The 24916-nt window shown below is 38.2% G+C and overlaps 2 protein-coding genes across 5 annotated transcripts in view; both read left to right on the forward strand.

Moving 5' to 3' along the window:
- Window positions 1–1216: 1216 nt before the first annotated feature.
- LOC121902437 (sorting nexin-1-like) lies at window positions 1217–11868 on the forward strand. 2 transcript variants are annotated; one of them, XM_042419752.1, is made up of 15 exons: window positions 1217–1381; window positions 2133–2280; window positions 3646–3779; window positions 3931–3997; window positions 4241–4284; window positions 4969–5110; window positions 5197–5275; window positions 5484–5559; window positions 5793–5906; window positions 6594–6687; window positions 6857–7062; window positions 7537–7680; window positions 9990–10070; window positions 10326–10397; window positions 10605–11868. In XM_042419752.1, the coding sequence occupies exons 1-15, from the start codon at window positions 1262–1264 to the stop codon at window positions 10653–10655; spliced, it is 1572 nt and encodes a 523-aa protein (XP_042275686.1). In that variant the 5' UTR covers window positions 1217–1261; the 3' UTR covers window positions 10656–11868. The 2 variants fall into 2 exon arrangements, with proteins under 2 accessions (XP_042275686.1, XP_042275692.1); XM_042419758.1 differs by having other exon boundaries at window positions 1218–1372.
- A 1615-nt stretch (window positions 11869–13483) lies between these two features.
- The window catches only part of csnk1g1 (casein kinase 1, gamma 1), a 30343-nt gene continuing 18910 nt past the window's right edge, over window positions 13484–24916 (forward strand). Inside the window, exons 1-4 of one of the 3 annotated variants that reach the window (XM_042414193.1) lie at window positions 13484–13700; window positions 21188–21619; window positions 22239–22279; window positions 23784–23853. In XM_042414193.1, coding sequence (XP_042270127.1) covers window positions 21433–21619; window positions 22239–22279; window positions 23784–23853 — 298 coding nt within the window. In that variant the 5' untranslated portion in view covers window positions 13484–13700; window positions 21188–21432. The remainder of the gene's footprint in view (window positions 13701–21187; window positions 21620–22238; window positions 22280–23783; window positions 23854–24916) is intronic. The other 2 variants (XM_042414201.1, XM_042414205.1) reach the window with 2 other exon arrangements.

Below are 24916 nucleotides of genomic sequence, written 5' to 3' on the forward strand. Positions count from 1 at the left end.
TCACAAGGTCACTGATGCACCATGTGCATGTAAGGTACATATGCAAAAAAAAAGTCCATTGTCAACGTAAAGTCTTCTTGAGATTTATTCAAAAGAAGAAAGAAATGATGGCTACTGCTGCCTCTGCCTCCCAGGTGTATGCTGGCCCTATACCTGGCTACCTACCTATATAAGCTAGGTGTCCATAGTGTTACCCAATTATCTAAAAGTAAAGATAATAGATGGGCTAAACTAACCTAAATATGCCAAACAAGCAAATAATGAAACTAAACAAATAACTAGCAAGTGAAAATATGATTAAAATCTAGTCTCAACAAAGCAAATCCCTACAGTGATCAAACACTTAAAACAAATGCTAACATTTCTTAATAAAACAACAAACTAACTAATAAATAGCTCCTACACCCTTTATAAGTTTTCAAAATCTTAACCTGTGAAGTAGAATTATCATCAGTAAATATGGTGGAATAAAAAGTACAATATTTCAGCAAAAGCAGACAGTAGCACAAAGTCATATCTTATTTATTTATTGGAACCATGTACGGTGTTAAACATAAATGTTACCATTTGATGTACTGTACTAGAGTTAGCTTATAGCTAATATTCAAGATTATTTGCGTTCATGAGAATGAGTTAGGTGAACAAATGTCTCAGAATTTTACTTAAAGGACGGGTTCACAGTTTTCCAAGTTTGTCTTAAAACAACAGTCAGGTACCCAAATAAACATTGAAACATATTTTTCTTAATCATTCCTCCAGTTCCCACTGAACATTAGAAGATCCCTTCATAATGCACTTACAATGTAAGTGATGGGGGACAAAATCCACAGTCCTCCTTCTGTGCAAAAATGTATTTAAAAGTTTATGTGAAGCTTATATGAAGCTTCAGCTGTCCAAATGACTCAAATCAAGTAGATATCTTTAAACGTAACAGTCTTTTTTAGTGCCAAAGTCCCTCTTTTTGTTACTGTTCTACCACTGCAGCTCAACAGGGAAACACAAAGAGGGAATTTGACGCTAAAAAGACTGTAAATGTGCCAGATATCCGCTATATATGACTAACTCAGACTGCTGAAGCCTCATATAAGCGTCATATAAACCTTTTAAATACATTTTTTTGCTCAAAATGACTGTGTTGATTTTTTAAACGGTCCTGTCGTGTTGCTAGGTGACCAGCAGGTGTCGCTCCAGCCGTTGGCTTTCACCTCCGTCGCGCCTTCTACTTCCGTCTACGTCAGTCACTCCCCACACAACACGGAATATGGCGGCCAGCTCAGATCGGATTCCTCCTCCTCTCTCTGCAGCAGACGAGCCAGAAGCAGGACTGGCTGACATGGCAGACGGAGACAGCGACGAGGGAGAGGACATCTTCGTGAGTAACGTGTGTTTACAGCTCATTCTTCTAAAAAACAACAACCTGATGTGAAGGTTTATATCTGCATGAAGTCAGACTCTTTATCTCATCTGATCTGCATTCATGGCATCCAAAACAGCTGATGATCAGTGACGGAAAACGGCTAGAAATGTTGACAGATTCTGGATTAAAGTCATCAAGTTCCCTCTTTGTGTTTCCCTGTTGAGCTGAGGTGGAAGTATAATGACATAAAAAAGGGACTTTGGCACTAAAAAGCCTGTAACGTTGAAAGATATCTACTTGATGTGACTCATTTGGATAGCTGAAGCTTCATATTAGCTTCTTTTAATTACATTTTGTGCACAGAAGGAGGCTTGTGGATTTTTGCCTCCATCACTTACATTATAAGTGTGTTATGAAGGGATCTTCTAATCGTCAGCATGAACAGGAGGAATAATTACAGCAAGAAAAGCCTGTTTCAATGTGCATTTGGGCTCCTGACTGTTGTTTTAAGACACACTTGAAAAATTGTGAACCTGTCCTTTGATGGTTAATTCAAACATGCCTCTTGTCTCACATTTAAGTTTGTACAAGTAATATTTTTGCAAGGAAATGGCTTTGGCAGCTCACATGACCCCACCCAGCCGCCTCCTTGTTCCTGCTTATCTGTGTCTTTAAAACGATTTAACGGTCAGAAGCAACAAACTACTCCTCCAATAAATTCTCTTCTCTTCTTCATGTTTATTCACTGTTTCTGTGGCTCTCTGTCTGTCTGCAGAGCAACCCTGTGGCGGTCAGTCGAGGAGTTTCTCAGCCTGGTCATGTCAGTGAAGACCCTCCAGATCTGTTCAGTGAGGAGGAAGCTGGCAGCACCACTGCCAAGTCCAATGGAGTTCACTCTGATGATGACAATGACCTGTTTGCTGGTTAGGACACTTTTTAAAAATGTTTTTTTATCTACTTCAATCCGCTTAGGTTAAGTTTTGCAGTGCTTATATGTTCAAAAACATTCCAAGATGATTTATTTTAAGCTCTGGTCATGCCACGCAATTTGAATGCTGATATTAAAGGGGCATTCCACGGATTTCACACATCAATTTCGGTTCGCTAGTCACGAGGCGTACTAAACAGCCTGAGAAAACAGTTGTATAATGTCTTCTGTAGCTCCAGAGAAGCCTTATCAAGTCTGAGAAAACAACCCTAATGATGCTGCCTCAGCTTGGGCTGAGACTGCAACTGATATCAATTAACATCAATTAATCTTATCAGTTATGTTTTAATGAATTGTGTAGTCTGCAAAAGATCAGAAAGTAGTGGAAATTGCCTGTCACATTCACTCTGAGCCCAACGTGATGTTTTGAAATAGCTTGTTTTGTCCCACCGTCAGGACATTCAACTGACATTATAAAACAAAGGAAAGTAGCAAATCTTTACATTTGAGAAGCAGGAACCAGCAAATGTTGGCATTTTTGCTTAATAATTGACAGTTAATTGATTATGAAAGCTGTTGCCGATTAATTAATCAACTAACTGTGGACTGGAAACTACAGAATTTATAACAGTAAGCCTACATTACAAGCTTGACTCATGGAGTTTGAAAGATGTTGGCATTTACCAGGCAGGAAGGATTAAAAGAAAGATGCTGTAGAGTTGCATTGTGGGAAACGTAGGATTAAGTGGTTGTTTTTGTGAGCTTCACTCATTCTAAGGATGAAAAGTCAGGATATCTCAGCCCTTCGTATTTCATGTAGCAGAGTGGAGAAGTAAACAACTCTGTGCTTCCTTTTCCGCAGGAATCGAAACGAGCGTGATTGGCTCTCGCTGGTTCTTGCTCGCTGTCCCTGCGTTTGAGTCCGTCTGTGTCAGAGTTAGCAAGGCTGACTTTCGAGGGTCATTCTGGCAACAGCCGATGGGAGCGTCAATCAAAGATAAAATAGAGAATTAACTAGACAGAAGTCACATTTAACAAAGAACTCCTTCCACTCACATTGATAAATCATTATACAGTTTTACAAAGGAATTAATGAAGTTCAGATAAAGTTTGGTACATAGGTTAGATTAATCCCTGTGTAGTGACTGAATGAAAGAAAGCTACATAGTTACAATTGTGTCAAAACACATTAATGATGTACATATGAAACCGTAGCATGTATTGCTTCATGGTATTAGCACCAGTACACTGTTCTGGATGAATCACATGTGGTGTTTTTTAATGGAATCATGCAGTGTGTGTGTGTGTGATCCTCTCTGACTTACACGTTCATTCATCAAAAGGCTTTTCTTCTCCCCAGATGCACATGTGGAGCTGAGCACAGACAAGCCCAGCAGCTCTGCTCAGAAAGAGCTCAGCGCCTCCTCTGGCTCCCGTCCTGCCTCCTCCTTCACCCAGAGCCCTGCAGCCATGCAGCCCACCTCCTTGGAGCAGGTACAAGCCACAGTCGAGCTGCCCGGGAACTTGAATACAAATAATTACAAACATGCTTTCACAATGCCAACTTACCAAGTAATCCAGCCAAATGTTGAAACTTGAAAAAGCTGTTTGTAGAGTTGTGAATTGTATTACTTGTTTATTACAGTTGGAGGAGGAAGAGGCCAGGGATAGTTTTGATGTGGACGTTGCTGTCACCAACCCGGAGAAAGTCGGTCAGTGTCTTTTTTATTCGTCATTCTTTCTGTTTTGTTAAAACTATGATGAAGCTGTCCATAATTTCTAGTTCATTCGTATTGATATTACTTGGAAAATAACTGGATGATTGTGGATTATTCAATTTTTCATGGTTCTAGCTCATTTTATTCAACTGTATTTTACTTTGATCGCACTGAGACGTTAATTTCTGACTCATTAATTCTCATCTTTGTGTATCTCTGATGTTTCTGTCCTCCTAGGTGATGGCATGAATGCCTATGTGACCTACAAAGTATCCACCAGGGTCTGTAGTCAAATTTGTGTTTATCAGCATAATCCAACAACTCTCACATAGATTTTGTTTTGTTTTTTTTATTCATGACTCCTAATCTGATAACAAGTGTTCATCACTTGTAAGTATTACTTAAAAGACTGTCTTCAAACAACAGTCAGGTGCTCATATGAACACTGGAAGAGGTTTTGCTTGATGTAATTCCTCCTGTTCATACTGGCCATTTAATCTGCCCTCCCTAATCTGCCGTCAATGTAAGTGATGTATTTAGCAGTTTATCTGAAGTTACTGTGAGGCTTCAGCAGTCTGAGTTAGTCAAATCAAGTGGATATGGATTTAAAATGTCCTCTTTGTGTTTCCCTGTGGAGCTGCGGTGGAAAGACAGTAACAAAAATAAGGAATTTGCACTAAAAAGACTGTTACTTTACTTGATTTGAGCAATTTAGACGGCTGAAGCTTCATATTAGCTTCAGATAAACTGTGGAATACAATGTTACACAAAACAAGGACTGTAGATTTTTTATCCTCTAAAGGCCAGTATGAACTGGAGGAATAATTGCAGCAAGAAAAACATGTGTCATTGATCATATGGGCACCTGACTATTGTTTTAAGACAGACTTGTGAACAAAATTGAACCTATCCTTTAATTTAAGTTCTGTGCCTTCCTCACTTACTGTCCGGGTCTCTACCTCCAGACTTCCCTGGCCATGTTCAGGAATAAGACCTTCTCTGTGAGGCGGCGTTTCAGTGACTTCTTGGGTCTCTATGAGAAGATGTCAGTCAAGCAGACGCTCCAAGGCTGCATCATCCCTCTGCCACCGGAGAAAAGTGTCGTAGGTGGGTGCCCACGACTTTTGTGTGGTTCGTGTGTGTTTCTGTTTTACACATTCACTTTTATTCACCCAACACATTTGAACCGACAGGAATGACCAAAGTGAAAGTGGGAATGGACGACCCGTCATCAGTAGAGTTTGTGGAGAGAAGAAGAGCAGCTCTGGAGAGGCAAGGATCCATATATATCTCATACAATGACATTATTAATAAGACGCAAAATTAATATTCATGCTGTGCCTTGTGTGCAGATGTCATTTCAGGGATTAGTCGACCTTATTTCTACCCACGCCTATGTTTTTTTGTGTGTGTTATGCGGTGATCTCCTGGCACCACTACCTGTTTCACACTTCTCCTTGCTGCCACTTTGTTTTTGCAGGTATCTTCAGAGAGTTGTGTCTCACCCAACGTTAATACAAGATCCTGACGTCCGTGAGTTCTTGGAGAGAGAAGAAGTGAGTGTTTTTTAAGATGTAAAATAGTTTTCTAGTTGCAATAATCTGTATTATTTTCATTTTAGAATAAATTATTCTTTTATCATTGGTCAGTCAGAGCCACTGTATTTGATGTAAATACAATCATGCATGTGGTATGTTTGTTGTTGAATGTCTCATTTGTTTTCTTACATCCAAATAGCTATATAATATATTACCAAAGTACTAAATTATGAGCCTGTGTGTGTTTTCAGTTACCCAGAGCGGTGAACACCCAGGCGCTGAGTGGAGCTGGCTTTCTCAAAATGATCAATAAGGCATCCGACGCTGTCAACAAGATGACCATCAAGATGAATGAGTCTGACACTGTAAGGAGGCCTCTGGATGCAATGAAACTGTTGTGGATGTGGCCCACATATAGAGATAAATATGATCAATCTGTCATAGAATTGGGAACGACCGGTGTTGAAAAACCCTGAGAGATCAGTGAAGGCACCAGAAAATTGTAATCATGAGGTGGTAAATACAGAAAAGTTGTACCAGGGGACATGGACAAAAAAGGGGAAAAATGGGGAAAATGTATTTCTATACATACTTATAACACCTGATATGATGCAATATCATATCTAATCATCATATTACTCCTCATTGAAATGAACTGCGTAGTTGTTTTGAGTATTATACGTCTATAATCCTAGATTCTGTTTTGTTTTCAGCTATTTTTAATTAGCGGTAACTAATATTCATGTTTTTAAATGAATTTAGACAGCTGTTGATAACTTAAATGAATGTGGTGCATCATTAATGGATTACATCAAAGAGAAACATTTAGTAACCATAGGCAACCTTCCCTTAATCTGTTTGTACTTTTTGCATCAACAATTGAGCCATTTTATTTTTTTATTGGCTTGAAATTCTCATAATTATTTATGGGTTGATTACATGGATTATTGTGATGTTTTTAATCACTTCAGACTGTAGCAGGACAAATAAGACTGCTGTTCTAGACATGATGATTTTTTCTTGACGTTGTCCTGTTTTTGTCCGTGTCTCAGTGGTTTGAGGACAAGTTCCAAGAGGTGGAAAATGAAGAGCAGCAGCTGAGGAAGCTCCACGCTGTGGTCGACTCCCTGGTCAATCACAGGAAGGGTGAGCTACATCTGCATTTGAATGTTTTGAATCATTCATTTTTAATCAACAGCTTTCAACAGAAGCAAGAAAAGAGGACAATCCAGCTGTCAAGTCTTGTCAGGATGTGGTGCGGATGGTGATATGGTAATACATGGGTAAATTTTATGTTTTCCACCCTCAACACCAGAGCTGTGTGGGAACACTGCAGTATTTGCCAAAAGTATGGCCATGCTGGGAAACTCTGAGGACAACACAGCCCTTTCGCGGGCCCTGTCCCAGCTGGCAGAAGTGGAGGACAAAATGGAGCAGCTGCATCAGGAGCAGGCAGCCAGTGACTTCTTCATCTTTGCAGAGGTGCTGGCTGACTACATCCGCCTGCTGGGAGCTGTGCGGGTAAGAAGATCACAGCTGCAGAATGATAGCTATAGAGGAGGAAGTGGTAAAGATAAGATGAGGTAAAGATGTTCAAGAAGCACAGAGACTTGGAAAAGTAAAGCTTCAACTCGCGTAGCATAAAGAAACATCTCCTGAATGTCGAGACAGCAGGATCCAATAGAACAAAAACAAAGAGTTGTTTATTTTAACATTTTTGTGCAGAAAAATGCAGTAAACAAAACATAACCTGCAAAAAGTACTTGACTGAGGAACAAATTGTGATTCAAATCAGGAAATATTTACAGTATAGTATTTCTCTCTGACAGTAAGGACACTCCAGACTATCTTCCCCCTTTTTAATAAATCTGCACCATTCTGCTAAGTCCCAGTTTTGCTGCAAACATCTTACCTCTTCCCCTTTTTAGCAAGCACAGTGATTAGGTGTAGTGTAACTTGAGAAAACACCTTTTAATCTAAAACGGATGTCCACAGGGCTGTTTTGACCAGCGTATGCGGGCGTGGCAGCGATGGCAGGAGGCTCAGAGCACACTCCAGAAGAAGAGAGAGGCAGAGGCCAAGCTGCTGTGGGCCAACAAGCCGGACAAACTGCAGCAGGCCAAGGAAGAGATCACTGAGGTAACAGACACAGGAACCACACAGCTGCTGCAGCACTGAACTAAACCACAGAGGCCTTTACTGTGACTGCAGCACCCTGAGTCATTTATAATAACAAGTACATAGAAACGCAAACTACTGAAACTAACGCATAGAAAAATTAATACAGTTGATGTGAAGTGTGAATGAGTATATACACATCAACATGAAAGAAACTAACATTCTATTATACACAGATGTTATAAATAATAATAAGTACTCTAATAGTAAATAAACATTTCATTTCAAGTAAAATAAGGGCTGCATGTAAAAATAAAATAATGTGCAACTTAAAATAAAGTGGATGGATCATATTGGGCTCTTAGATCGTTCCTATTTTCTGTGCCTTCAGTTCGGATTTGAGTGGGTATGTTTGCTCCAAAGATTTGTGCTTTGTCTGTAGTGACGCTTCACAATCACCACGGCCTCGGAGCATATGAGACAAACTGGTCTTGAACTGCCTGTGGAAATTATTACATTTGTTTTACACACATAACTACAGTCATTGTGTTTTGGGCTCTGAGTGCTTCCAAAATACGGATAACCTACACTTAACAATGTACCTGAACGCCTCCTGTGTAGACACCAGCTGCTGATCTGCTAAACGTGCTGCTAATGCTACGTTCTCTGTCTAGACACGGGGTAAGAGGGTCCATTCTTGATTAAAAGCTCTGTTTCCGCTGTCTTTTCTTTTTGGAGCACTTTTCTCTGACTCGTGTCACGCCTCGTCTCTGCTCTCTCCCTCTCCCTCAGTCAGCAGAGCCCTGAAACTCCGCCCTGCCCCTGCGCAGAGTAGAGCGGCACACCGATCGCTGGTTTATTCAAAGTTTATTAATATTAAATTATATCACGTGTCCAAATTGCACCAAATTCGACACTGCACTCCGGTTGTTCCCCAGCAATGCACCCACCAAGCGTGGAGTCAATGGGATGAACGGTTCAAGAGATATGCGAAGGACACACATATACACAGAGATTCCTTCCTTTAGTAGAGTGATGATTTAAATCACTCTGATGATCTGGCATTAATTGTTAAGTCTTTTCATATAGTTTCAAAAGTTTGGACACAACAGCTCAATAATCACACTGGTTTTAACTTGAAGTCACAACAAACCAGACAGCTAAACAACTGTCATGTAATGTTTTGTCAGTCACATGGTTCTAAAGTAGGTATGAGACCCTTTCAATACCTGCCAGCAGACTGATAGTTGTAACCCACTCTGTTATTTCACTATTATCTGTTTAGTTACTGTTAAAGCCAAAATAATCTGCCTCTTGTCAAAGGAGAGTCATTTTGTTTGGAATTTGCAAGCTAAAAGCACAGAGTTTCAGCAACAGTTTTGATAATTGATTAATCGTTTCATTCATTTATCAAGACAAAATTCCATATATATTACATTGTTTTTCTATGTTTTATATGACTCTAAATTGAATAATGTTGGTAGGACAAAACAAATTGAAGCAGTGGCTTTAGGACATTGTGATACATATTTTTGACATGTTGTAGATTAATCAAGAATAAAGACAAGTGTTAGTCCCAAAGAACCTCTCTGAATAAAAATAAGCCTCTCTGCAAAACTAACCTATTGGATATTAATTAGGGCTGCAACTAATGATTACTTTCATTATTGATTAATCTGCCAATTATTTTCTCAATTAATTGATTTCTTGATAAAATGACAGAAAATAGTGAAAAATGCACGTTATAATTTCTTAGAGCCCATGATGTCATCTTCAGATGTCTTGTTTTGTCCAAAATCCAAAGATATTCAGTTAACTATCATGTATGACAAAGAAAAGCCTAAAATCCTCACATTTAAGAGGCTGCAAACATTGCAACCAGCAAATGTTTGTCATTGTTTCTTAAAAAAATGATTATTTGATTATCAAATAAGCTGCAGAATTTTAGTTGATGAATTTTCTGTCGCTCGATTAATCAATGCAAATTGTTGCAGCTGTAATATTAACCCATTGCCTTTATGTTGGACATAAATAACGTGTGTAGAAGCACCATCACCTTCACAATTCCAGTCCAGCTGTGTAACCGTTAGTTACACAGCTGTTTTCATCAGTGTTGTTTTCAATATCTCACATTTCTCTACAGATGTTTTAAGTAGATATTTTGTAGTAGATGTGTTACTGTATTGTTTTATAAGGGCAAGTGTCTGTGGTCCTGTGGTGCTATTATTTATTTTGTCACGTTCTAAAATCCTAATCTCACATATATTGGAAAATATCAAGATCAATAACATGTTGATTGATTTTGTGTTTCTCCTTGTTTTTGTCCTCAGTGGGAGGCCAGAGTTACTCAGTACGAGAGAGATTTTGACAGGGTTGGCATGACTGTACGTAAGGAGGTTCTCAGGTTTGAGGTACAGTATGCATTTATACTTTATTTTTTTGGCCTTTTTATACCATCATATTTTGTATTTTGTAGATAGTTTTGTGTGTGAATGAATTATTTGTGTGGTTTTATGTTTTTGAATGTTTGCAAACCAGCTTACCTCAAATTACCCCCCCCCAGAGGGACATGCAGTATTTTTATTTGAGTTTAACTGAATTGAAACTATACAGTTTTTTTTCATCGGCAAAGAGCTTGAGACATGACCACAGTTTTGTCTTTTCAGAAAGAAAAAGCCAAGGACTTCAAGAGCCAGATAATAAAATATTTGGATTCAATGCTTCAGTCTCAGCAACGGGTAATAGTTTAATCCTATCAAGCATTCATATATTAACTTATTTGTTGGTTTTAAATACATTCTGTCAAAGCCTGGTAATGCAGTTTGCTCTCTTGGATTATACTAAAGTGTTAATTTAGATCATAATGATTATTAGAAATATTAAATATTGGTCATAATTATTGAGTATCACAACACATTTTAACTGGCTTCTCATTCTTCTTCTAGCTTATAAAGTTTTGGGAGGCGTTCCTTCCTGAGGCAAAGGCAATAGCTTAATGAAGAGGGAGACTTTCTGAAGACCCCAACTGCCTTTTTTTGAACACTTTACCTCTTGACCAGGAACTGAGAGAGGACGATTTTGCAACACACAAGAAACTTCCATCCATTTTTTTTTCTTTCTTTCTTTTGTCTTTTTAATCATAGTGTATTCTCTTATCTTGTACAGTTCTTTGATATAATAAGCTGCCGCATTTACACAACGTTTCTTCTGCATAATTCCTTGTTTATGTTCTTGACGTTAAAATGGTATAAAGCAGGAATCCGACAGAGATTAACCTGGCCGTAGTAATCGTAAAAAACCCACCGTCTGTCAGTGGGATATACAGTATATTTATGTTACTTGCTTAAACGAGTATATTAAAGTGTTAACACTGAGGTACTGCCCTAAAGTAACATTGTCTATAGTTTACATTAGAAGATAGACGTATGTAAGTCATTCCAGTCTCTAACAGCTTATGTTGATGGATGCATGTCAGATAATGTTTTGATGCACTAAAATGCATTGTACAGTTGGAAAAGCAGGTTTTTAAAATGAAATGCCACTATTGATGACTGAAGTCATATACCAGAAGTATTAGCACATGTTACAGTGTATCACATAATACATATTAGAACATAGAAATCATATGAAAACTCTTTGATTTGATAAGATTACAGGCTTTTCAGAGTTGTTACAAAATTAAAGAAATGTAAGGTTACAGTAAGTGAAAGTTTGTGAAATCCTGTCACTGCTTTGTTTGTATTTTCTATGATGATGAATCAGCTTGAATCACGTTTATTATATTAATCAATTTCCTCCAAAACTGTCTTATGTACTTATCATTTCTTGTGTCAGAGATCGAGGCCCAAAGGAACTCATTTGGAGCTGCTGCAGAGATTGTTTACTGTCCGTGTAAATGACTCTCGACATGTATGTACACATGTACAATACTTGAATTCAATCATGCAACCACTGTCAGATATTATTAGTCACCCTATACTTTTGATAAATTGGTTTAACAATGGTTAAAAAAAAAAAAAAAAAAAGGCACAGACATTCAAGTTATGCTGTTCCTTATTTTCTTATTCAACATTTGTAAGTGTAGTTTTTCTGTCATGTCATATTTGCGTAAGAACATGCTTTATTTTTGTAACCACTTTGCATTAGCACACATTTTCCTGGAAACGCTATACAGGTATATGTACAAAATAAATATGATTGGTTAAAGTTTGTGCACTGTTTTCATGTTTTTATTAGATTCTGATTGTTGGAATCTCCTACTTCTGGTCAGTAGGATGACGGGATTATGAGGTTATTTTGTGCCTTTTTCACTTTTTAGGTTAACTGTAACTGTAAAGTGTTCAATGAAATCAAGTGAGTAAGGGCCGATACTCAAAATTTAAGCTAGTATTGAGCTCTTTAACTTCTCAATAAGTCATGTAAGTAATGGTTTGGGACCCCTTATACCCCTGGGACTGTGCCCAATAGGCCCATATGTAGGAATCCATACATGGTAAATAGTGAAGGTTTGTTTATGGCCAAGCTGTCAAGAGGGCCGTGGGGCAAAAGTTTGCTCTTCAGCTCTTGTTAAATAGTCTTTTTCAGCCATCAGCAATCTTTCTTAGTATCAAGGCCAAGCTGGCACTGTCCCCAGAGGCTCCTAAAAGTCCCTGGTTTGTTGCTTTATGGTAATTTTATCACTTGTGAAGTTGTTTGGGATTTTGCACCACTAAAGTCCACTATCAATTGAGTGCTGCATCATTGTGTACTCTGGTGGAGGGGACCTGTTTTAAAATCAATTAACCAAACAAACTTTATTTGTATAGTACCTTTTGTACAGGTTAGCGCAATTCAAAGTGCTTTACAGATAACTGATAAGCTGATAAGACAACAAATGTGTACAGTAAAAGCGACTGGAGACAAATGCACACACACAAAAAAATACAAATGTAATGAAACCATTAACATAGATTAAAATCTGCCTATAACACCTTTATTATTTTGTGCTCACATTGTGCATTTTCCTAATTAAAGTTGTGTTTTATCAAATTACCACAAAGTAACTGACATACAGAAAACCTGGCGCAAGGTTAAAATACATTTTTTCAAGTCTGCCTTAAAACAACAGTCAGGAGCCCAAATGAACATTGAAATAGCTTTTTCTTCCCATAATCATTCCTCCAGTTCATACTGGATCCCTTCATAATGCATTTACAATGTAAGTGATGGGGGACAAAATCCACAATCCTCCTTCTGTATGTAAAAGTTTATCTGATATGGAGTTTCAGTCATCCAGATGAGTCAAATCAAATAGATATCTTTCAATGTTACAGTCTTTTTAGTGCATAAATCCCTCTTTTTGAAATTATACTTCCACAGCAGCTCAACAGGGAAACACAAAGGGAATTTTATGCTAAAGAAAGTTTGTAAATGTGGCAAATATCCACTTGATATGACTAAGTCAGACTGCTGAAGCCTCATCTAAGCCTCAAATAAACTTTTTAATGCATTTTTGCACAAAATGACTGTGTGGACACACTGTGGATTTCGGCCCCCATTACTTACACTGAAAGCACATTTGAATGGGACCTTTTAATAGCCAGTATGAACAGGAGGAATGATTAGTGAGGAATACCTATTTCAGTGTTCATATGGACACCTGACACTTAAAAAAAATTGTGAACCCATCCTTTAAATTGCTGACAAACACTAATGGATGTTTTTCTCAGTTGCAGACTGACACCTAAGTATTATTAGAAAAGTTAAACATATAGTGTGTGTGTGTAATAGTTAATTAGCCTGTATCAATGTGACCTGGAAGTGTGCGCCGTGAAGCGGGCGGTGCCGTGTTTGTACATCCGGTGTGTTCGAACCTTTCACGAGCAGCGGAGGCAGGCGAGCAGTGAAGAATGGAGAGAGCTGCTACTCCGCTGTTAGCGTCAAACATCAGCGACCATAAGTAACACCGAAAACCTCACATCAGGCTCCAGCCATTCGTGTACACGTACCAAGAGCAAATACCCAAGCCGTGTCCGGATCGTCCGGAGTTAACCACAGCGAAGGTGAGCCTGTTGTGTTTGTTTGCAGCGAGCTAGCAATCCAGCGTTTGGAAGGAGGCTTTTTTTTTTTGGTTGTTGGCTAATATTTTCGTTGCTAACGGAGCTAATTTCCTTGTTGCGCTCGGTCCTGCTGTCACCTAGCCATCAGTAGATGTTGGCTAAGGCGTTAACACCAAGCGATGAGTGTGGTTGCTTTATTTGCTTCCCATTAACTAACTAAATATTATGATTTATCATGAAAATGTCAGTATCTCGATTTTTCATAGAAGATATTATAAGCTAGCCCAACCACTATCGCTAAGTAATGTTTGGCTAACGTTAGCTTTGCGGCTGGTTAGTCGGGTTTTACATTTGGCAAGCTGGAAAGCTAACTTGGCTAACGTTTAGTTCGCTCACTAATCGATGTGAACATCACTAATGTTTGGCTGCCAGGGCTGGCTTTTGTTCATACAACGTTGGCGTACAACTGCCAACTCGTTTCCTTGTTTTGATTCAACCGGAGGCCCGCTTACAAAGAATCGATCATCTTAAAATGAACCCCAGCTGCCTCCACCAAGCACTTCCTCACATATATAGTGTTGTCACTGTTGGTCGGTGCAAGCTAAGGGATGCACAGACAGGATGGCACAGAATTATGTGCAATTTGTGATTTTTTATCGAGGCCCCCCTCCTCAACCTGATCACCCTTGGTAGAGTTGTATTGAAGCTTTTAACCGGTGCAAGTTTGATTTTTTGCTCAGCCCAGATAAGGGGAGTGGATGTCAGTGTAACTGTACCTCCCAATGTAAATGTTCCTTGCTCATCGGCAGGAGCACATAGCTATCATGTATCTCAATGTAAACTGTGATTGGCTAAACTGCTAGATGGCTTACTACTGAATTGACAGCATATGTTTTCACATGAACAAATGGGTGCTGTTTTATTACCTTTCACCTAGTACATTAATCGTTTCCTCCTATTTTTTGTTTTCCACTCAGTGACACATTGACATGCGTTAGTCAGCAGTGCAAACCAGATCTGATGTTGATGTTTTATTGGCTGACACATAACTTGCTGCAAATCTGCACAATCTAGAGTTGAGTGGATGAATGCTGATCTAATGTCCCACCAAACCAGAGGTTGACGTAAAGTAACTGTTGTGCGGCATTTATACAAAAGTTGTAAATGTAAGCCTGTTTAACTTTAGTAAATCCACTTCTCAAATTAAAATACATTATGTAGATATGTGAAATTTTTTACACTTACATTTAACACACTGCAGTTAATCATATATTGGACAAAACTTAAGTCAAAGGCAAGTCCCTCACCATGTGTGCTTATTTATTTCCTACTATAGACTGACTCAGTTAACTTCAAATAAGTTGTAAATTGTATTAACAAATTGTAAGATGTGCTTCAGTTGATGATACAACATTTTTGAGTTGAATACTTAAGGGGGGAAAAATGAGACTATTGTCAGTGATGTGGGTGTACATGCCAGACATGCGTGTATGCATCTGTTATTCTCTATGAATTGATGGAGGAGGGAAATCATGGATAATCTGAATTCCCACCAGTTACAGTTAATAAGAGCTGGCTTTAAGGAGAGAGAGGCAGCTGTTAGCTGGCGCTGCCACAGTAGGAGCCTGCACTATTGGCAGGCCCCCCTCTCAGGCTGATCTTTCCACTGAAGGTTAATCACTCCATTCAGAGCCTTTATGTTTCTATGAAAATGAAAAGATGTCAACAGATTAGTAGTTTTTGATGATGAGCTAGAAGTATCTCAGGTCCTCAAGACTTTTTGACAAGCAAAAATATTTGGGTTGTAGGCCTAAATACTTGTTGAAGTCTTGAATACAATTTTAACGCCACCTTGGTGTGTTGCTGGAAGAAATGTGCTAGTGAATAGTGCTATGCATCTTTTTGATTACATCAGTATGTCTAAACTCCTGAAATGTTTAGTCTTTTTGGGTACAAACAGCATCAAATAAACCTTTTTGGCACTCTTTACAGTTTCTTGTCTTGCTGCCATGGTTTTGTTCCTGTGACTGGACAGTAGTAAGATTTTAATAGAATATCCCCATTTAACTGGAATTTGATAACAGCACTGTGAAAATAAAACCATAACACCTTTAATACATTTTTAAAAATACAATATTTCTGCTGCATCATTTTCAGTGAGATTGCAACTGTAATATATTATTGTCTGATGCATATTTTCTGCTGAAAGAATATTGGTGATGTGATGCAGATTTTGTGAGGATCTTCATTAATATTGCTGGCTGTCCTGTTCTTGCAGAATAAGCTTTATTCAAAAGTATAAAGCAGAGGAATTTCCTCAAGGTAGAGAAAGGCAGCTTTGTCTGAACAGAATGGCGTAGGGGTGCGATTGTTCAAAATATGCAATGTATTATTGCATTTTATTGGAATTTTTGTTTGTCTACTTGTACTATGAGGTCGGTCCATCAATAAAATTAGATTTGCCATTTTCTTGGAGGCAAAACTATTATGATTTTAATGCATAAATGACAAAAAGAGATAAATCAACACATAACAAGTTGAGTCCAGCAAGTTCTTCAGCCCAAATCAGAGAGTTGAGACATCACCTTGGAGAAGTAGGGATGGGAAATCAGAGTCAGTTTCCATATAAACATGTTTCCAAAATGTCTCATTCCTGGCAATCATGTAGCTTAGACAATGTCAATACTTCTCATTGCTTACAGTGACTAAACACCAAACTGAACAATGGCAAAATGCAATATTTGCTAAATAAATTTTAAAATAAACCTGGCAGTACCAGCAATATACTTCAACATTTGTTACCAACACATGCTATTATTAGCTCTTATGAAAAAAAAAAAAAAAGATTGTTTAACAAACCAGTAAAGAGGTTTAGTAAGCTGATGACAAGTGGAAGTTATAAAATCCTTTTAATAGCTCCTTCTTGGAAATTGCTTTGAGAGGATGCCAGAAGGTGTGTTTTCTCCAGCACGTCTAATCTATCAGGAGACATGGCAGGGATGAAGGCCGGGGATTCCCCACCTTACATCCAAACTGGAAAAGCCATTTGGATAAGCCACAGAACATTTTCTATTCCACAGTTTACAGTAAAGTGCGTTGCTTAAATTTGTTCTTTCCTTTATCAATTATGTGGTTGATGGAGATGAATTTACCCTTGAATGTCTGTGCAATATAATGCTGTAGCTCCATAATATTTATTTTGTAATTTTTTTAAATACATATAGCAACTGAAAACAATTACAACAACACAAAGTAATACAATTCAGTTCACCACCTACTATGTTCTCAAAATGACAATGGAGTAAACCATTTTAACACTTCACTCAGCTAAAATTTAATATCATAAGCTCTCCAAAGGTGGTAGTTTTATGTGGCTATAATATTGGATTACATTACATTTTACACCTTTTGTGTGTGTTATCGTGTTCACCTTCTGCAAGCTGGATGAAAGCCAAGTGCAACAAAATTTCATTGTGACTTTAAGATGTGAGTGAGATGGAAATAGACCGGCTAGACCATCGCCAGGATGTAAAGTAAAGGCTCATTTTTAACAGATTTACATATATTTAGTATTGAGCATGTAACAACACATGAAATATGACTATGTGACAATAACCAGAGGAAATGATGCATAAGTAGATACATAATACATAGGGGCTCATTACATCATGTTGTTTGCAGCACTTAGGCCTATTTAATTAAAGGCTGGAAATATGTTAACCCAATGTATATACACGCAGCGAGCACTTTATTAGGAACATTTGTGCAAATCTAATGCAATCCAATACAACAGCTTTGTCATAAATTCTACTTTTACTTAAAGGTGATAATTCGGGTGATAATTTTATCCACCCAATTAACATACATGAAGGGGGCAAAATATTAGGAACACTTTTTGATGTAATGCACTCCGGTCCACCACCACCACCACCACCCACTATGGCCTCAATAATAACCATTAAGTAAAATTATCACTTTTCTGACAATGTCAACAAAAACAATATACGGTAAAAGTCGAATTTATGGCAGAGCTGTTGTATTGGATTGCATTAGATTTCACAGGTTTTCCTAATAATAAAATAAAAATAAACAATATTTTTCAGTCCTCACCCTCAGGTTAGACATGTCCCAACATGTTTAAATACAGACTGTGATTGTGTAATCTGTTTAGTAAAACAGCACAAAAGGAAATTCCAACCAGGTTTATGTCCAAAAATAATAAACTCGCTCGTCTTGTCCATCTTGTGACAAGAATGGATCAGTGTATACTACGCCATACTGTACCTGGAAACACCTGTTGCAAAAATGTTTTTGTGCACTTGCAATTCAACATCAGTAATTAGCTCTCTGAGTTTAATTGCTGTTATTTTCACTGTTTGTGAAAACACGTTTGAACTGCCGACACATAACGTCACGCTACCATATGGATTTGTCAGAACAATGAGACAGGCAGCACATGTGTTTCTGTTTAAATCAAGCTCTTATTTTTTCACTTTAAACACAAAAACTAACAAATAAATCTAAACAAGAATAAATTAACAAATGCAATTATTTAAGATTGGAAAGAAATTATTGAAAATTTTAAATAAATTCAGGGAATTGTCCATTTTGAAATAATTCTGGTCTTCAACAGTATAGACTTATTAGGCTACTGTATTTCTCTTTAAACATGAAATTAAAAAAATAAATAAATAACCACATTAAACACTTGGAATTTAAGACTTGACTGACCAAAAAAAAAAAAAAAAAAAAAGACTGCTCGACTTGAAGAATCTCAGTCGAATGACGGGTCCCTCACAGATGATTCGACTCATCGACTTTCAGGGGACAACTCTACTGTAGCTTCATAAGCTGTAACATCTTAACTTCCAAAAATAACAGTTTTAGGAGCCAAAACATAAAATAAACTTAACTGCCCATCCTTTGTGAATGTAGGTATGACTTTGGTTTTTTTGTCTGCACTCCAGGAGAAATGTTTGTTTTAGAAATAGCAGTATTTATGTGATTTACAGTGAGAGGAGAATATCCGCTTAGTCTAAGCTAACCGTCATTATTTGGTCATTTAGTTGTTAACGTTAACGGCTTAATGTTTTGTAATTTGAGATTTGATGTGTAAAATGTGTGAAATTTAAAGTGTTATGTTGACCATATTCCATATTATCTCTTTCACTCGTCCATGTAAAAAGGGCGGATATTGGCAAGCTAACGTTAGCTTTATCAGTTGGTTCATCCAGCTAGCTAACGCAACAGTTCCACCTGGCAGATTGTGGTTGTAAATGTTTAGTAACAACTCATCTCCACATTAGAACTAGTTTGTGTGGTGCAACTGGTTTCAATTTAGATCTCCCTGTCGTAAACTCTTAGGTTATAACTTAGACTAAATTAACTTCTCGTCCTTTTTATATGAAGATATTAAACTTCACTAGAATCTTCAGGAAAAACGACTTGCTATAAAGACATTTGGAAAAGACAAAAGCATTTAATATATGGTCAATTTATAAATGATTATTTGCACAATGGAAAGAGTTACAGCTCAGCGTTGGTCTTTACAGCAAACCTGTTTTATGGCCATGTTGTTCTGTTCCTGGTTTTATGTAATAGCAACAGTGCACGGTTGCCCTTGAGAGCAAACTAGCTGTCTTTGATGTTGAGATCTGTGCAGGCAATACTGAGCATGAGTCATCCGGAAGCCCACACACAAATACTTCTCAGCAGCAGCCTTTCCATGCTCAGGAATTACAGCATAGTCATGATCTTTTTAAATAAAAACATTTACTAGGTGTCCATGAATTGAAATCGAGTGTGTTTTTGTTTTGGTTGAATAATTAGCTAATAGTAGTTGGTATTCTGCCTAATTTACAGTTGAAATTAACAGCATAGGAAATCCCCTAAAGAGGCCCTCACTTGATAAACATCATATGTCTTATAACATCATATAGGGGAATGGGGGTTGGGGGGGGTAGCATGCACCTGGGCAGAAAAATGATTTTCCTGAGCACCTGATAAAATCAAAGCAGTGTCCATCAAGTTAATCTTTGGTGTCCTTGGGAGCAGACAGTAGCTTTTATATAATTGTTTACATAATATCCCCCGCCGACATTGGCCGCTAGGCTATAGCTATGGGTGGCGGAGAGTCTTAGGAGATGCCTCCATGATCAGAAACTATGACTTATGTTGATGCACAGACTGGTTGCTGTGTTTTCTGTGATGACTGTTAACGTGATGATTATCTCTTAAGCTCAAAGGTGTTGTCACAGCGAGCCAATCCTGTCCTCATCTGGCGTTATCTACCTGTAAACAGTGATTGTTTTTCAAACAGTGAATATGACTCATGATCTTGCTCATCTTGATCAGTAAATCTTGCAACTTTATGGTTATAATTTTGAAAATAATCATTGTTAAGATACCAGTGGAAAAACTAGTCATCACTGATGACTGGGTGGTTCTGGGTTTTTTTTTCCATTTTGATATGAAAAACCTATGAAATTTAAATAAAAATTGGCAAGTTCTCACAATTCAAATTCTTAAGATGCAACGTCTAATTGTGGTAATTAACCAGTTCACCCAGTGAAAATGAGTCCCCTCTAGCCATCCCATCATGCCCACTGTCTGTGCAGTATATGACCTACCATAAACCCTCAAATGAACTCAAATGCAGTTTGTTTTTATTACACCTTTCACCAAGTAATATTAACAGTAATGAAAACTTAAATGACAGTGTATTTCCATTTTTTGCTCCACCAAGGCACTGGCCTCGGAGCGGGAGTTGGTCACTGGGCGCTGCACTGTGGCTGCCTGCTGGTCCTAAGTAGTTTGGATGAGTCAAATAGGACAAAGTTCCTATATAGCTATAATTTAATGAAGCATAGCTAAACGTACCCTGCAATAAAACAGGTGTTGTCTGGGTAGTTTTAGGGATGTTCTAAGCTGATCTGATAACTCAAAGTGCATTTTAAATGATCATTACCAAATATTTTATTCCCAATTCAGTTCACATCTTTCTACTTTATTGTGTTTGCTATATTCACCGCTTGGGTGAGCGAGGCATGTTTTTTAAAAATGTAGAAGTAGCTAAAATGTCTTCAAATTCAGAACTGTTTCAACTTGCCATGTGTCTACTATGCCAGTGTTTCTGGAGGCAGTAGTAGTGTTTTATCATTATCAAAGTGACTAAGGTAATATCAGATCCCCTGCAGTGGAATTGTAATGTGAATGTTTTTTAAGTATTTTTATTTGATTTCTTGTTCAGTGTTTTTATGTTTGTAAGAGCTAATAAGATATCTGTACAGTTGAAGCTTTATGAGAAAAAACTCCCTGAAAAGATTAGCCTACGTGTCATAGTTGGATTTATAAACCTAACATTATTTTTTGTGATTTTTATGAGAAGGGGATTAACATGGGAGACAATCTGTGGGAACTGCGCTACATATGGGATGGTCTTTGTGGATGCTTAATGTCTTATCTCTTTGTTATTTGCTGCTTTGTTACAGGTCTTCCACCTTCTTCCTTCCTGTGACAAATGTTGAAGCCAGAGATCAGCCTGTACAACAAGTGTTAGAGGTGCCAGGGCGAGGACGGGAAGGAGTGTCTGTTAGCCTTAACAGCTTTTGTCTCATGAAAGTGACTGTGCCGTTCAGGCACCGCCAGTGACCAGGGCTGTGGCTGTGGTGGGCCCGGCCCAGGAGGCCTTTTCGTACATCACTCCAGGCACTTGCTGACCTGTGCTGCTCACACCATGGATCAACAGAGAGATAAATATGGCGAGCGACCCGCTAGGAGCACTAAAGTTTCCCAGGGAAGCCGCAGCGGACACTCGTCCCGACCGTCGGGTTCCTCTAGCTCCTCGGGGGTTCTCATGGTGGGGCCAAATTTTCGTGTGGGCAAGAAGATCGGCTGTGGAAACTTTGGTGAATTGAAGCTTGGTGAGTTGCATTTAAAACTTGTGTTAAATGGTTCAAGATATAAAGCAATATTAAGGATTTGTAGCAGCTCTTAATGGTTCTGTGTTAAGCTTTACAGAGTTTGCAGGAAATTTAAATAAAAACTTGTGTCATCACTTACAAAGTTGCACATTCCCTGACAGATTTTTGTAAAGCCTCAAAGGAGCCCTGTGGAGTTTTCTTGTAAACAAAATGTTTCTCGCTGTAACACACATCTTATTTCTCATAAAACATTTGCAAAGCCAATTTTTGATATATTTCTAATCCTGCATTGTCTACATCCATGTTAACTACTTCTTCTTCTTCGTCTCTGCCTTTTGTTGGCACATTGCTACATTTCTTTGAGCCTCACTGTCGGCAGCTGTTGTTCAGCAGAATAGCATGAAACCAATAGGCGGGATGTGAATGTGTTGTGAATCACCTCAGCCATGTGTTTGTGTTTGTGTTTGATCCAAACAAAATGGGGACGCATGTGTAAGGAATATTGTTTGTAGCACTACTGATGGTCAATAACTCCACAGGGTAAGTTTTTTTAAGTGTTGTAGTTCATCTTAAAAAAGAAAGTATCTAATGTATGCTATTCTTTTCCTTTCTTATTCAGGTAAAAATCTCTACACCAACGAGTATGTAGCTATTAAACTGGTAAGTGCACCTCACTTCTGCAGATACCACAGTCACCTGGTTCAGTCTGTAAAGTCGAGCTGTCATTTTAATTCAGGATCTATAATATTGGTATTAAGGCAAAATTTAACATGAGTATACCAGAGCAACATGGCTTCATTAGAAAGGGTTGTTTTATGATTGTTTCTTTTTTAAACAAAGAGTAATAATGAGAAACTGAAATTGTTCATTCCATTAGTATTCCTAAAAAGAGGTAAACACCTATACCTAATGATGCAGCTTCTATTCTTGATTGTAGATATGCAGCAAAGTACTAATATTAGACTGTTTGTCGACTGTTGTGTTAGACAGGAAAGCTGCCGCATCAGGCAAAAGGTTATTATGATTCATTTTGACACAAATTGCATGTTTTATAATATCCATTTGAATATTCGAGGATGAAACATAACCCGACATTTTAGTTCATTGTTCTGGTTGTACTGAAGTGGTACAGTAGGGTGTTTTGTTATACAGTGAGGATACTTGGCTAGGTGTGTCTTTCCAGCGGCCGCTGGACTGGAAATCATGACTCCTGACTCATGCCTTTATTATTGCTCACTAGAGAGTTGTAAATTGCCACAGTATCAAAGTATTAAGCTCACCAAGCCAAGTAGTTTTCAGCTATATATACGCCACTGTATGGCGCGCTGACACTGATGTAGTGCTTTTATATGATTAAGAAATGATTCACTTAGATGTGTGTTGAGTTTGAAAGCATCAGTGAAGTGGAAACCTTAGATTCGGCGGCACTATGGGGCACTCGCACAAAATCTGGTAGTGTAACTTTAGCTCGTACCCAGGTCAGTTTTCTGATTTTTTTTATTTTTAAAAAATTATAATTATTATTTTCAATTAATTTTAATTGTCTACTTAGTAATCTATATCAAACTTACTTAGATTTTTACATTTTACTGCACAAAACGAGATGTGTAAGTTGAGTGTAGTGTTATATAAAAATAAGTGGAGCCAAACATGCAAAATGAAGACTGATGGTGGCTCTTTTAGGATGACTGATAACGTTAAGAGTCCATCATCTTCTCTTACGGAGTAGTTGGTGGAGGACAAAGATGGGAGGAACGTGGTTTTTAATCCTAGGTGACGGGACATGATTAATATATTTGATATATTGGCAGTAGAAAGAGCTGCTGTTGACGTTGGTGCAAACTGCTACTCAAATACACATCTCTGACTGTGTTAGAGCTGCAAGAGTCAGTTAACTTGTAGTCCTGCAAGTGGAAGATCAGTGAAGTTTCCTGGTTCCACCCAAATTTCATGGGAAGGCATGTTTTGTATATGCCCTCGGGTGTGAAATGAGTCATCAAAATTGTTGTTGACAATGCAGCCCTTTAAATAAATTTCCACTTGAATGTAATTCCTTTTTCCTCTTTTCTTCTTCTTCTTCATTTTCACTTTCACTTTAAGAAGTTATGTTAGTTGAAGTCATTGTCATTAACTGTGTACTGGTTTTGGTGTCTCTTCTGTGTAGGAACCAGTGAAGTCGAGGGCACCACAGTTGCATTTAGAGTACCGGTTCTACAAAACACTGGGAACTACAGGTAAGGTCCCAGAGTTAGCCTTCCACTCATTCCTGCGTTTTTTTTTTTTTTGTCCTGCATGATTTGACCTTTACCATAGATCAGCCCAGAAGATTGCATCATTTCCACAACAAGTGATTACTCCTCTCAGGTTATGTATTGATATTAAGCTGGCTCAGCAACTTATTTTAATCTCCAAAACTTTATGTGTGTGTGTGTGTGTGTGTGTGTGTGTGTGTAAGTTTGTACGCCTCCGTGCATAGGGAGTGTGTTGAAAGCGGTGACCTTTCTTTTCAAGGGGTGCAATTCAAAAATGAGGAAGGGAGTTGACATACAGTCCCTCCATAAAGCCACAAAACAGATGTAATATTGGATTTTTCTTCTCATCCCTTGAAAAGACATCCCTGCTGTTATCTAGGCAGAATGCAGGAGGTGTCAGGGGCCATATTTGAAGGTGTAACTTATGCTCAAGCTCAGTGCTGTATGTCAGCTGTATTATTCAGTGTGGCACACTGGCACAGTGTTGGTCTGGAAGGATCTAGTCTGGGTGTGTTGGAACATGTTTCTATGTACACAGTGAAGAACTAAGTGACTTTTTAAATTTAGGTAAGTAGTTGCCTTGAAAAACTCCCTTAACACCTGCTATAACTGATTTTATGGTAACAAGCTGTAAAAACACTGTTGACATATTATCACCCTATAAAGTTGACGTAGCTGCAACTTGTTTGCAAACCGCCACCTGATGAATGCAAGTCCAATATTTACTCTCCTTTTAGCTTTATTTTTGGTTTAAGGGAAATATCTGGTTCTTTCGCTGCTAAACGCTCCACTGCGTTCACCAGCTAATTGCTAACTTTGCATGTCTGCTGTTCGGTGTTGGGCAGGCATCGTGCAGTGGGTTTTTAGAGCTTATTTCCACTGAAAACACCTGCTTGTTGTTGGCGGCGATGATGAGAGCTGCGAGAATGAACCGAAACTGTAAAGTTGCAGGACAGAAAACCGAAACAATGAGCTGAAAGATGCTAAAAAAGCTTCGTAGAGCTGAGAGGAACTGCTTAGTCAGGTGGTTATTTTTCTGTGGCTT

The sequence above is a fragment of the Thunnus maccoyii genome, chromosome 1 (assembly GCF_910596095.1).
Source record: "Thunnus maccoyii chromosome 1, fThuMac1.1, whole genome shotgun sequence".
NCBI lineage: Eukaryota > Metazoa > Chordata > Actinopteri > Scombriformes > Scombridae > Thunnus > Thunnus maccoyii.

Coding starts and splice junctions, on each gene's coding strand:
- LOC121902437 (XM_042419752.1), top strand. CDS start 1,262: ATGGCGGCCAGCTCAGATCGGATTCCTCCTCCTCTCTCTGCAGCAGAC. Junction 5,560..5,792: donor AGTTCTTGGAGAGAGAAGAA/GTGAGTGTTTTT, acceptor GTGTGTTTTCAG/TTACCCAGAGCGGTGAACAC. Junction 10,071..10,325: donor AGGAGGTTCTCAGGTTTGAG/GTACAGTATGCA, acceptor TTGTCTTTTCAG/AAAGAAAAAGCCAAGGACTT.